The 14,671-nt window shown below is 42.2% G+C and overlaps 1 protein-coding gene across 1 annotated transcript in view; it reads left to right on the forward strand.

The window, feature by feature from the left end:
* USP8 (ubiquitin specific peptidase 8) overlaps positions 1-14,671 on the forward strand; it is a 627,337-nt gene that overhangs the window by 26,363 nt on the left and 586,303 nt on the right. Inside the window, exon 2 of the mRNA XM_078684757.1 lies at positions 2,096-2,240. Within this exon, the coding sequence (XP_078540883.1) occupies positions 2,096-2,240 (145 nt within the window). The remainder of the gene's footprint in view (positions 1-2,095; positions 2,241-14,671) is intronic.

Raw genomic sequence — 14,671 nt, forward strand, 5'->3', positions numbered from 1 at the left:
GCTTGTTTTAATAGGCTTTATATTGTTCGAACTCGACCCGAAGGTATTGGAGAGCTCTACATATGCACCGCTTATATTACAAAAGGACATTCACTTGTTTAGTTTTTTAGGCATGAGGAGATTAAGGGATTTGCCCAGTTTCACAGGGTGTTGAGCTGACGCCGAGATTTGAACCCTGACTCCCCAGTTCCAGAATCGGCAGCTCTACACCACATCCACTCCCAGGCTTCATCTCTCTCAAGTCAGTAAAATGAGAACTTTCAGTTGATTAACAATATATATGTTAATTTGTGCCAAGATAATTGTGTTACACGCATAAATTGTGTATTATTATTATTTTTATTTAAGTGCTACATCAGAAGGACTGTGAACATAACAGCAAGTTAAAATATTCAAAAAACGCTAACTCAACCACTGAAAGTAGACTGCCCATTACACATTCCACTTAAGACTGGTAGGGCGCACAGCGGGTCCCATCCACATGCTCACGGATATGGGAACAGCAGGACAAGCTGCTGCCCCTTTCGGGTCCAGACTAGAGCCTGGCAGTGTCACCCAGCGCTATGCACTCTGGGACTTGTAGTTTTAAACTTGCTGTTACACTATAGTCCAGGGCTGAGGAATGTCTGTTAGAGGAGAAAGGCGATCTGAATAATATCTTCAGATAAAGGAACTGATCACTGGGAGGTAGAACGCTGAGGATCACACACACAGCTCTTCATGTGACTCAGGCCTCATCGGGCTGCAAGATGGCGCCACCAGCCCCTGCTACGCCGCACCGCCACTCCGCCGCACCGCCTCATCGTCTGTGCACAGGCAGCGCGGATCCAATCCCCCAGGCACGCTCTGTGGCAGGATCGGGTCCCAGCTTTAGGACCTCGGAGCAGAAGGGTTCTTTCCGCAACCACTCCAGCCGAGGCCCACACCGCACCAGGCACCGCGGGCTTGATTGCAAGGTCCGCCAGCCCGTGCAGCAGCAGGGTGAGCATGCGTCACCGGCTCTCCTCCAGCGCGGCTCCAAAGCAGAGTTCAGGGACGTAGGACACAGTGATCGATGCCTCACGGATTCGGCTGTCAGTGGATGAATGTGTTACATGGCATTAGCTCCCCAAATGGCAGGATAAAAGCAGGATAATTACATGGCCGGCGGAGCTCACTCACAGAGCGGCCATTTCGCAGCACGGCAGGCCACGCCCCCAAGACAGACTTGTCATTAATGTGCATGAATCTTAATCCTGATGTGACCCATATGTATGTGATACTGATAAATGGTAAAAATAGGTTAAAAAGTGCATAAAAAACGGTGTAGGAGAAAATCAGAGGAATAAGGAGGAAAAGGGCGAATACAATGGGGACAAGGAGCTCTGGGGGATGTGTAGAAGCACTAGAAGGCACAGCAACTTAGAAGATAAAAGAAGTGAATGGACAGAAAAGGGCTAAATGCCAATTGAATTAATCTGTAGCTCCCAGGTCCTTCGACTGTACTAGGTCTAGGAGGAGCCAAAACCTTTTAAGTTCCTGTTCAGAGCCAATATTGAAACAAAACTATATACATGTTAGGTTTAAGAATTAGGGTGATGTCAGACCGTTGTTTGAGTGATGCATAATAAGCTTCCTCTAGTATCTTAAGTTTGCAAGATTAAACTTTCTACAAATCGGGTGGCCATCTTGGCTTGGGATAAGTCTGTGGGATGAATGTATATGGAGCAGACGTTTTGGCTTGGGATGGATTTTTGATTTAGTGCAGATTGAAAGGTCATCTTGTCTTGTAAGAAATCCTTAACAACGATTGCATATGAGGTCCCTTTCTTGCCTTTGGAAGGATCTTTGGGCTGGGTGTGGGTGCCATTTTAGTCTGAGACCATCATCTCTAGCAGTGCTCTGTGACCCAGAAATATCTTAGTCTGTAACACTGCCTTGATAACCTAACAGATGTTGACACATAATTGTGGATTTTTTTCTTCGAGAGTTTGAATGAGCTTTTCAAGAAGCATATATAACTTTATTTTGCTAATGTTGTTTATCTGCATCTTATGCCATGTGTACTTGCCAAGTGACTTAATTATTTAGTTTTCCATTCTTTCTTCCTTATCAGCTATGCAAATAGTGCTTCTAAGATTTTTAAGAAGGCTGAGGAATGCAGGTTGGACAGAGATGAAGAAAAGGCGTATATCTTCTATATGAAGTACTTGTCTGTTTTAGAACTAATCAAATCAAGACCGGATTTCAAACATTACCAGGTACAAATGTGCTTATACTTGAAAGTGCAATTTCAACAGTTACATTTTGATGTACCATTAGGTATTTATTTACAATTGACTATGAAATCAATATTTACCTTATTAAATAAACTCATAGAGAACAATACAAATAGTTTTGACCTTGTTAGCGACTTAAAGGCGTAAACAAATCTTGGTTGATAACAACATTGTTTCTTCATCATTATTCTGTAGTATTTCCATATGTCACAAGATCTTTCGAATTGTATGGTTTCTTTGTTTAATGATACACATTTAATTACATTGTTTTTTTGCAATTCTTAAATGACTTTACATATCTATAGAGTGACAGATGGGAATGAAAGGTGTGCATTGTAGTAATAACGCACATAATAATAAAATACCGTATGACATGTTAAAAAATGTTAGTATTTGTCTTAAAATATTCCTTTATTATGAAGAAGTTTGATAGTTGCATTTGTTTATTCTGAAAATCCAGTCTTAAATCCTAAAACAAGTTTGCGAGGTCTGTCTTGCATTTAGATGGCCACTTTTCTCACGTGCTATAGCACCTGCCCATTTTTATGACATCCTACTGCAATTGCGAACCTGAGAATTATGTGTGCAGTTTCATAAGATAGGTGTGCAATTTCATAAGATAGGGGGAGCAAGTGTGAGTATGAATATATCTACCAATCCCATAACTGTGCCTAAATATCCAGAAAAAGTTAATTCTGCCTTCCAGTATGCAAAACAAGAGGGTACAATGTTGCAAGGTGGGATTTGCTGGTGTACCACTTTCTCTGTGTTCCAGTAGCTGTTATGTCGCTAAAGTAGGCCAAAACTGTACTGTATAGATGGAAAGAGGCTGCAAAGGGGTACTTTCACCTTAAAGCCTAGCTGGGCCACTGCGTGTAGTGGTGGCATCTAGGTTAAAAGCAAGTGCTTGAGCACGCCATTGGGCACAATATGAAAGCACAACCCCCATCAAACAGTGAACTATTACACAAGCGGAGATGATCATTACTGTTTTTTACAGTCCTTACTGAAAATGCTAACAAATGAAAATTGTCTAATTCTGGTGCTGAAGATTTCAATTAACATTTTTCATATAAAATCAGGTTTAATGTAAGTGATGATAGCATTAGCTATAATGAAGTCTGTGGTGATGTTCTTGGAAGAGGTCCAAAGGCATTTAAGTCCTTCATAGGCTCTGCACCAGCTACATTATATTCGAAAGTAACGCCATGTGGAAATCCTTGAAGACAAAACATGAGCTTATTGTACACACCAGAAATACAAAGATCTTGTGGAGCTTTGCAGAATGATCCAACAACTCCAACTAGATTCTTCCTTTTAGGCCACCTCTCTAAACAGCATCTCATAGCGTTCTTAACTGTAACATCTTCGTTGCCCGAACTCGTTCAGCAGGAGAAATGGATACAATATTATTATTGATACATTCAATTTAATGGCACTATCTAGATCCAGATTGTTTGCAGCCACTGGAAACTCTTTCTTCAAGCTGAGCCTCTCTTTTAAGCAGAGGCAAGGATTGGGATAGAAAAAATTCGCTCTGGAAGTTTTAACCCCCTGAATTTACTCTAGACTAAAACGATATTCCTTGTTGCAATTTGATTCCTGCGCTCTCAAACCCTCCACCTGGGGGGCGAATTGTGGTACTTTCCAGTGTTCAAAAAAGATTTCGGACACTCCTCTGCATGCATATCCTGGCTTCCAGCTATTTGGACACTATTTATAAATTGTCATCCATTCCCATTCCATACCTTGTGTTTTTGGAAGCCAGTCTGCTCATACTTGATACTCCATTACCTATAATTCCCTGATAACTGATAAGTCTCTACCGCGGCAGGCCAAGGATGGGTGGAGGAATTCAGCACCCCTGTGGCTGGTAGCTGCAAGCCTGCTCACACCTGATACATGTGGTTACTGTGAGCTCTTTTAAGACCCAGCCCCCTTCAGTCAAGTGTTGGGCATTGTAGCTGTGTTACTGTGAGACTGACTCTTGTTCCTGAGCTATTGCTAGTCTTATTATCCTGAGTTCCTGACCTGTAGTTATTCCTTGTTCCTGAGCTGCAGCTATACCTTGTTCCTGATTAGCACTGCTTGCAGTGCTCTCTTGACTCCTTAATTCCGGAGTTCTAGCTGTCATCTGTAGGATTATATACCATTTTGATCACCGTTCTCAATTCTCACTCATTGGCATATGTCTTCACTATAGTTCTAAATCTTGTATTGTACATAGTGTCCTGAAAGGTAACTGGGACTTTCCATGAGCAAGACCTAAATTGAATATTGTCCCCTACAACAGAGGTCAAAATGCATTGTCAAGTCACAATTTATGAGGAGAATGAAATCATTAAATTAACATTAAACCTGTGGCGAAATCAGTATGAAACGGGTTTCCAGATAATGAAATACTGTACCATAATAAGGGATGGCATAAATTGCATTTTATAGGGTTTGGAAGAATCATTTGTTTGTACTAACAAGGTTAAGGACAGTTCTGTATAATATATTTACGGACATTGAAGATTTGTCGAATCTAAATGTCATATTTGTGATAATGAGATTTTATGTCTGCATGTGTGTTTTTAATTGTTTTTAGGTTTCGACCTGGCGAGAGCACTGCAAAGCAGTGCTCCGCCCAGGGCGAAATCTTATGTCTTACACTGTGTGCTTTAGTTCAGCCTCTCTCTTCCATTGGCTAGCTCCATAAATGGAGGCTAGCCATTGGAAGAGAGAACTGTCCGTCATTTCCCGAGGCGATTGGTGGGCGTTCCCGCCGATTCTTTCCCTCTCCACAACGTCATGAAGACGTGTACTTTTTTTTTTTTACCACCGATGTTTCTGTTCATTGTCCGTCTTGTCCCTGTCCCGCTGGCTGTTTCCTGATCACCCTCCCGCTGTCCGTGAGCCTGCCCGCCCCCCTCCCGCTGTCCGTGAGCCTGCCCGCCCCCCTCCCGCTGTCCGTGAGCCTGCCCGCCCCCCCTCCCGCTGTCCGTGTGCCTGCCCGCCCCCCCCCCGCTGTCCGTGAGCCTGCCCGCCCCCCCTCCCGCTGTCCGTGAGCCTGCCCGCCCCCCTCCCGCTGTCCGTGAGCCTGCCCGCCCCCCTCCCGCTGTCCGTGTGCCTGCCGGCGGGAATGGCCTTGCCTTCTCGTGGCAGGGTCACGCGCGTTCAGAGCTGGCAGTGAAATGAGATCCCACATCCCCTGGTACAAGCCTCCTAACTATTCAATACTTTAGACAGACTTTTACATACATTTTTCTAAGGAAAAGCTGTGAGCACTACATATACGATGTTACATATTTTACTGTACATTTTCACTCTGCCTGTATTCTCGGCCCCTGATAGAAAGAAGTTTCTCTATCATTGTTCATTTATTTATTTAATTAGTGCATTTTTATATAGCGCGGACCCAAAGGTGTCAGAGCGGTTCACAATGGAACCAAGTACATTACCTGAGGAGAATTGTACATATTTACACGTTACAGATACAAACGAGAAAGAAGAAAAAGTAAAATAAAAATATCGATGGCAGTCACACAAAAAACACATTTGGATGAAGGTTGTAGATTGTAGAGGTAAACGTGCATCAAAACCTCCCTGCCCGCTTGTTGGAGATACTCGGGTGAGGATGTGGTTAATTCCATGTCACACTCCGAAACATCCACTTTTCATTAGCTTATATTAGATTCGCACATTGCCTCAATTCTTTGGTTGATACATTTCTACCTGCACCCATTCTAGGACACTGGTGCATACTAATGATGGTTTTGTATTGCGGTGTCCATAAAAAGCCCCTAAGCTTTTTCTATGGATACTTGAGTATCTATTCAGATTATTCATGGTTGGGTGTGAGTTTATTGTGTAGCAAAGTGTGCAATGTTGGTTGCTGCACTGGGGATTCTTAGGTGCCCTCTAGTGTCTCGAACTTGGCTTGTATCATCTCTCGTGCATGAAAGTGATGCACGAAAAGATTTGGAGAAGGTTGCAACCTGCGGGGAAAAAGAACTCCCCCGATGCATATTATGAATGAAGAAGTTTGAAAGAGCTAAGGGTATTTTTGATCACGGATTTCTCCTGTGGGGGTAGATTCAGATCGAAGGAAGAACAGACTTGAGCTATAGTGACACTCACATAGCGCAACACACAAACACTTATGTACAGCTCTGTGCACTAGTTGCTCTAGCTACATAGTCATCGTGGTTTGCCTCTAAAGTAAATTGAAAAGAAGATGGAAGTAAATAGTTAGTCATTTCATAAGGGAGTAATTTCACATAATTTGAAGAGAAAAACTAAAGTAGCTACCACATTGGAACAACTGATAAAAAACCGATTTTTAATGTGTTTTTTTTGGAGTGCTTTCTAGCTGGTCACAAAAAGCATATGCTTGAGTTGAAGTCTTTTGATGTGGGATTTAAATAATATAATGCTTTATTCATTTGATCTGATCACAATATGCATTGGAGAGTAAATAGTCCATAAATTGGCACACACAGCAAATGTTGCTTCAGAGTTAATTAAAAGATGGCTTTAGATAAATAAATGTATGCGGTCTCTGAAAACTAGAAACTTGATTCACTGAAAGAAAGCTGAATTTCATGTTATTGATTTTATCCGCCACACAAAACATATTGCTTTTTGCAGGAAGAAGAGTTCATATTTATATTTTTGGGCTGTTTTTTCCATCAGTGGCTGCATAGTCAGCGCCATGATACTCCGAGGGTTGGCAGTGCCCTTTATAAATTTCAATAATAATATTGAGCCGGACCTCATTTGACTTCAAGCTTTTTCTGGTGAACGTATGCGATAAAAGCTTTTTCTGGTGAACGTATGCTACTTATCAACACCACCCATTTTCCCATTTCTCTCCTTACAGCTGAACACTATCTACTCTGTTTAGACCCTTTAAGGTCTTCTGAAACTTATGTTTACTTGTAAATTGAAACAGGATCTTAACAAAATCAAACCTTACCAACATGGTACCAAGAACATCACACAAAAAGATAGGGACACCTTAAGGAAATTATCCACCAATGAAGAAATCATCTGCACCAAAGCGGATAAAGGAGGGGCGATAGTGATAATGAATCGCACCATGTACGAACAAAAGGTATCTGCACACGTTATGGACAGTAACACATACATGAGACTAGACCAGAACCCCACAAATGAATTCATGCAGACTTTGAAAACCATCATTGGAAGGGCATATGACATGGGTATTATCAATGATAAAGCAAAGACATTTCTGTTAAAGGATAACCCAAAAAGTCCAACATTACACATGGTCCCTAAGATCCACAAGAACCTATTTGACCCACCACTACGGCCAATAGTATCTACCAGGGGTAGCTCAACTATTGGACAAATATCTACAACCTTCGGTCATGAACATGAAAACCTACATAAAGGATACCACAGATTTCATACTCAAACTGGAAACCATCACTATAGAACCAGAGGAAGAGCTGATACTATGCACTGCAGACGTGTGTTCTCTATATACAACAATACCACATTCACTGGGCATAGAGGCAATAGAGGCAGCTGTAGTTGACACAGATCTGGATGTCACCTTTTAAACATTTTTAATGGAACTAATGATCTTCTCCTTGTATCAAAGTTATTTCAAGCATAATGAGACCTGGTATCCGCAACTCGTGGGCACCGCCATGGGCAATTCGGCAGCGCCGGTATATGCTAATTTGTTTATGAAATTCTATGAAGAAATGCACATACTTTCCAAAACCAAATGGCGCGATAACCTAAAATTGTTCATCAGATATATTGATGATATATTCATCATTTGGAAGAGCTCAAAAGAAGATCTACAAACAGCACTAACCGAATTTAACAACATTGACGATAGAATCCAACTAACGTGGGAAATGTCAAACTCAATCCTTACATTTCTAGAGGTCAGAGTCAATCTTACAACCAACGGACTTGAAACTGATCTATATATTAAAAGCACTGACAGAAACAACATGTTGCACTATACCAGTTTCCACGAACATAATCTCAAGAAATGTTTACCGTTCTCCCAAATGGCAAGAATAAAAAGAATCACATCCGAACAAAATACAATGGAACAAAGAACTCTGGAAGTAGGAAACAAATTCAGAGAAAGAGGGTACCCTACACATATCATAGAGGAATCTAAATCCAAAATAACACAGATCAACAGAAGAACACTGTTACAACCAAGCACCAAGAAAGAGCAAACAAGAATAGTGGCCGTATCAAGGTTCTCGACATCCAGTGAGAAATTTAAGAAAATCATACAAAAACATTGGAGAATGCTAACACTTGAACCAGATTTTAATAACTGTTTCAAAGACCCTCCTCTATTTGCTTATACCAGAGCTAGGAATCTTGGTGAAATGATCCAACCTCAAGTTCTGATAACAGAAACGTTCAAGGGTACAAAGGCATGCCTCAACTGTGGCCATTGTAACAATATCTTGAAGGGCAACAAAATTAATCATCCAATGAAAGGACAAGGTATTAAACTAAAGGTGAACGCAACATGTGACACATCCAATGTCATATATGCATTATAATGCCCATGCGGCAAATTGTATATTGGTAAGACTGAGCGTCGGATAAAAGTCAGAATATCAGAACACAAATCTAACATTCGACTCAACAACATCAAGTCATCTGTAGCAGTACACTTCAAGGAAGAAAAACACAACATTGCACAGCTCAAATTTTTGATTTTGGAAAGTGTGAAGAAAACAGAAGGAAGAGACAACACCAAATATCTCCTACAGAGAGAGAATTTCTGGAAATACAGACTTTGTACCCAAAAACCTAACGGACTTAATGACAGAATAGAATTTTCATGTTACTTGTAAAGTTACTCCATAAGTGCCACTTGGTACCACTGTGATTGCCATGAAGGTTATAACACTGTTTTTAGTTATACACGATAACTAGCCATTGTGATCTAACAGCCACAGGTAGCTCAGCACACTAATACACGGCTCGAGCACGCGACGGAGACGACATCACGCTGACGGCACGCACACCAAGAGCACGCCGGGTGGCTCCAGGCACGCGCGTGCAGCAAAGCACGGAAGCAGCAGAGGCGAAGGCGAGGCGAAGGCAGGGCTCGCGCCGGCGACCGTTGCAGGAAGGTGACAGTTGACATTTCAATGTAAAAACAAGAGGCGCCAAAACTTAGACACCTTCAGAACGAATTCCCTCCCTCTCAGACCCCACCAGGAAGTTTTTTAGTCATTCAATATTATTCCCTGATGAAGGGCTATACATAAGCCCGAAATGCATTGGATATGATAACAATATAATGATGCCTCATTTATGAAATAAGAGCCAATTCAAAATGAACTTTTTTGGGGGAAAAAAACATAAAGAATAAATAAATCGTTTCAACAACATTGAAAAACTTGTGTGGAATCCTCTCATGTACTAAGAGGAGAATTGTGTGTTCTCTCAGGGATGGTTCCAGTGACCCACTGGAATCACGTTCTAATCATTTACTGAGGCGTATTAGGGATAATTACGCCACCCGAGGTGAACCTACTAAATAACAAACAAAACAATAAATATACCAGCTGTGCACCCATCCAATCAATGTTTTACTTGTAAATTGAGGCATGAATATTCATCTGTTGTGTGCTTTAAGCTTATAATTCTTATTGATGTCACTGCAAACACGCAATAAATAATGGGGTTCGGGAAGTTTTATGGAGCTCATAAAGTGTGATCCTGCAGCCTCTGTTTACAAAAGAGATCACATTGAGAGCGCTATGAAAGTGGAGGTCCAGCACATATAAAAAAAGTAATATTCATTGATATTTTCAGTTAAAGCTTCAATGCAGGATTGCCTGAACTATATCTTCTATTACACCATTAATCTCCAATTTTCGGATGGCTAACTCTTCCTCCAGGTTCCTCTCCTCATGAAACTTATGTCAGACGGAATCCAGAAAAGTTATAATAGTTCTCCTGCACTTGTATGTGATGCCATGGCCCCAACTCGGCCCCAGTGCCTTCACATATGTGACTTGAGGAGGACACATATATGATGTTACCCCAGAGCTCTCATGCCATTTCCTTTTTTTCATGCTGTTTGACATGGCTCCGCTGTTGATCCTTGTTGAAATTAGTTCACAAACCGTGCTTTGCACTGCTTTCAGGGCAGTGTCCCTAATAAGGAGGTCAGGCAGTAAAATATGTTGGTCTGTCCTCTCTTGAACGTCCTCTCTGGGCCTTCTACTGCTCTTGGGGTTTTGATTGTGCATACATCTTCAGGTCTGCTTCCAACCATGGCCCGGAGAGATGTTCTTTCACTTCTAGAGACTGCAATAACAGATTCTGCAGTTCATCTTGTCCTGATATGAGAGAGGTTCAATCATAGGACAGGTTCGTTGGTGAATGGGTAAATTCCCCTTCATCTGACCTAAAAGTCCTCAGAAATGTCTGCTGATTGGTTCCCCTTCGGCTCTCTGCCCTGTGGTGCTGGATCAGCTGCAAACTTTTCTGGCCCCTTATGTAGGCGCTAATGTTGAAAGATTATGCAAAATAGGTCCCAAACGCAGTAGCAGATTAAATAAAATCCCTGTTAGTAATAATAATTTGCTCATGAATTTAGAGCTAATGGGAGTTATTGTGTTTTTTCGTGGGACTGTTACCTGGCAGCCAATGGCATTTGAGCTAGAGGACATTGGGCATGCTTGGTCAGTGGACAAAGAAACATTAACATTTCTTCTCCTTGACCCCATACGACTTGTCCTCGCTGTCAGGTGATAAGCGTTCCCGACCCCTGGCTCCACAAAGATATGATTTCCAAAACTGTATATATATTCTCAGTTGTCCATGCTGAGGAGACCAAGTTTGGGGCTTGACAGGAAGAGTGACAACATTTGTCTAGCCACTTTTTGAGGGGAGGGTCCATATACTCTGCTGAATGCTCTGAAACAAAGTTAGGCAGAGACTTATTTTTGCTGAAAGTTTTTAAAGAGTCCTAGTGATGTGTTGTGGAGAGTGCTGAAATTGGATGCTTGGGTTCAAGTCTTGGACAACAAGACTTACGGTGCCAGTGCAACAAAACCATGCATAGCACATCATCATGTTATACTTAACCACACAACCCCTACAAAAATCATAACATTTTACATGCCTCGAGGAACCATTCTTTAAAACCATTTACATTTGATTGAGCAGTTGAGCTGAAATTTGTATCTGTGCTTTATGCATAATGATTGCAGCTTGTCTCCTTATATCTGCAGTCCATAGTTCACTGTTGAATTTGGATGAAGTATTGTAGACCCATAAGTTTGATTTCCAGGCAATATACATTCATTTTAGAACGAACCGTTTCTCACTAGGAAGTATTTGGGCTCACAACATTGCCAGCAATAGCTTTTTATTTATTTATTTATTTTAACGTTTTATAGAGCGCGAACTTGACCCGTTAGGGTATCAGAGCGCTTTACAGAGTCAGAGAGTTATACAATAGGGAGGAAATCACAAGAATACTGTACATCAGAGCGCTTTACAAAGTCGGGGAGTCATACAATAGGCAGGATATCACAAGAGTACTGTACATTACGGGGGTAGGGGGTCCTGGGTACCAGAGGGATGGAGGAATACAAGGATAACATTACAATTACAATTACTGAAGACAGACCCCCGGTTTCTTGGTGGGACGAGGTCGCAGGATGAGGGCAATAGTCTCTGAGGTGGTTGTGGAACGGGTTTAGCCTAGGAATTTACCCATGAGCAAGGATTTAGCCTCCTTTTTGAAACGTGCCAGAGACGGCATTCTTCTGATGGCGGGTGGGAAGGAGTTCCATATTCTAGGTGCAGCCCCAGCGAACGCTCGATTATAGGTTTTTTTTTCCCAAAGGCGTCAGGCTGGAGTGGGAGGGTACTAGCAGATCGTGAATTTCTGCTTCCTCCGGATATCACAATTTTCTGTGCAATATACACAGGGGAGTTTGAGTGTAGGGCCTTGTGCGTGATGCATGCCAGTTTGAGATGAATCCTGGCCTCGAGAGGAAGCCAGTTCAACGCTTTCAGATGAGTAGTGATGTGATCAAATTTCCTTGTGCCGGTAAGTAGTCTGGCGGCTGCATTGAGGCAGGCTTTTAAGGGTGCTAGGGAGATCTTGGGTAAACCAGAGAGGGTGGAGCAACCATATTCCAGCCTAGAAATAACTAACGATTGGACTGCAAGTTTTAGGTCAGGAGCGTCAAGAAAGGGTTTCAGTTTCCATAGGTAGCTCAGGTGGAATCTGGCAGATTTGGCCATTGAGTTGATGTGGTCTTGCATGTTTAGGTTATAGTCCAAGGTAATTTCCATACTTTTGCCCGAGTCCACAATGGTCGGGGGACAGTTTAAGGCTGTGATAGCTTTAATCCATGTCTGGATCTCAGAGTTGCATTTGGGCGGGGAGATTAGGAGGAACTCATTTTTCTTAGTGTTGAGTTTGAGTTGGTTGAAGGACCTGCCGTGGAACCCTACTAAATACTCTGTGGTTTCCATCATAGTAGAGTTTCCCTCTACCTAACAGCATACCTTGCTATGTGAAGATTCGGTTGTGATTGGTTGGTGTGAAAGTGTATGATTTTGTGTGAGTGTTGTATGTTAGTTATTTTGGTGTTGTGTAACCAGGGTATCATACGTTTTCCCTTTTTTGTGGTTTCTTTGAAAATCAAAAAAACTTTCTTTGTGCTATATAAAAAGTATTGTGGATAATCCTATGTACTGTATAGAATGGTGATAATTTTCAATTTTTAAAAAAAGAAAAGATTTTCTATATGTTGCACTCACTAAAAATGAAAAAGTTGAACAATTTAAAAAAAAAAGAAAAAGATGAAATATGATGAAAAAAGAAATAAAGAATTAAAAAATATAACCACGTAAAGTGTAATTGTTATGCTTTGAAGGTCTTAGAAAAAAACATGAACTATGTCTCAATATGTAAAGTATGTAGGCTATGAGGGAATATACTAGTGTTGTGTTGTTGGTTGAAGGAGAGCCATTGGACAGTCAGCTTCAGGGCCTCATTCAAGGTGAGGATCTCCTCAAGAGATGAGATTTTTATGTAGATCTGAGTGTCGTCGGCGTACATATGATAGGAGATATTTGCATTGCGAAGGACTTCGGCAAGGGGTTCTAAGTGGAGGTTGAAGAGGGTCGGGACAAAGTTGATGCTTGAGGGACTCCCACCGTGACCAAGGAAGGAGCGGACAGGTTGCCGTTGATTAGCAATCTCTGAGATTGGTTTTGGAGGTAGGAACTAAACCAGTCGAGGACTGTGCCATCTAATCCCATCCTAAGTTTGAGGCGTTCAAGTAGCATCTCGTGGTTGACCGTGTCGAAGGCCGAGGATAGATCTAGGAGGATTAGGAGACAGGTTTTGTCTTGGTCAAGGACTTGTAGGGCATCATCGACGATGTGGAGCATGGTGGTTTCAGTGCTGTGTCCAGGTCGGAAGCCAGATTGGCAGTCATCGAGTAGATGGAAGTTGTTGATGTGGTGACTTAGCTGTAGTTGCACGCACTTCTCCAGCACTTTAGCCAAGAGAGGAATGTTGGAAATCGGTCTAAAATTGTCAGGGGAGGCTGGGTCCAACGACGGCTTTTTCAGAATGGGGAGGACTTGGCCCGCTTTCAGAGAGTTCGGGATTGATCCCTGCCGGAGGGAGGCGTTGATTATCGCAGTCCAGCTGGGAATAATGGATTGGGCAGCGGTCGCAAGACAGTTAGAGGGGAGCGGGTCGTTGAAGTGGTTGTTCGGGTTTAAGGTGGAAAGGATTTTGGTGACAGAGTCTTCATCGTAGAGTGAGAAATCGGTCCAGTGTGCTAGATTCTTAGGTGCGGACTATGGAGGCAGGGGGGGAGGAGGCAGAAAGTCAGGGTTCGGTAGAGGGAGTAAGGCAGCACTAAGTTTGTTACCTAAGGTTTTGATTTTGTTTGTGAAAAAAGAGGAGAATTCCTCAGATGAGATGAGACTTGGGGTTTTCTTTCGCTGTTTTAGACAATTTGTTCAATTGGTGTTTGACCAGCTCAAAGAGTTTGCATGGTTTGTTCTGGGCATTTCCTAGTTCCGCTCTGAAGAACTCTTTTTTTGAGTTGAGGACGTTCTTCTTTTATGTATTTCTGGCCCGGCAGACAAGTTTTAGGTGATCGGCCGAGGGGTGCTGTCTCCAGATTCTTTCGGCTTGTCAAGAGGGATCTCCTCTCGTCGTTGAGGGAACCAGTGAACCACGGTTTTCTATCTTTGACTTGAGTTCTTTTTAGTTTAAGAGCGGCTAGGTCATCCAGAATGTTCGACATCGTTGCAGAGTAGTGATCATTGAGGTCACTAACCAATGTGATATGTGGGGGGGGAGGTTGGATTTGCAGCGGATCTCAAGTTCATTTTAGTCTATGTTTTTGGTGTCTCTGACC

Source organism: Lissotriton helveticus, chromosome 3_2 (genome assembly GCF_964261635.1).
Source record: "Lissotriton helveticus chromosome 3_2, aLisHel1.1, whole genome shotgun sequence".
In the NCBI taxonomy this organism is placed as follows: domain Eukaryota; kingdom Metazoa; phylum Chordata; class Amphibia; order Caudata; family Salamandridae; genus Lissotriton; species Lissotriton helveticus.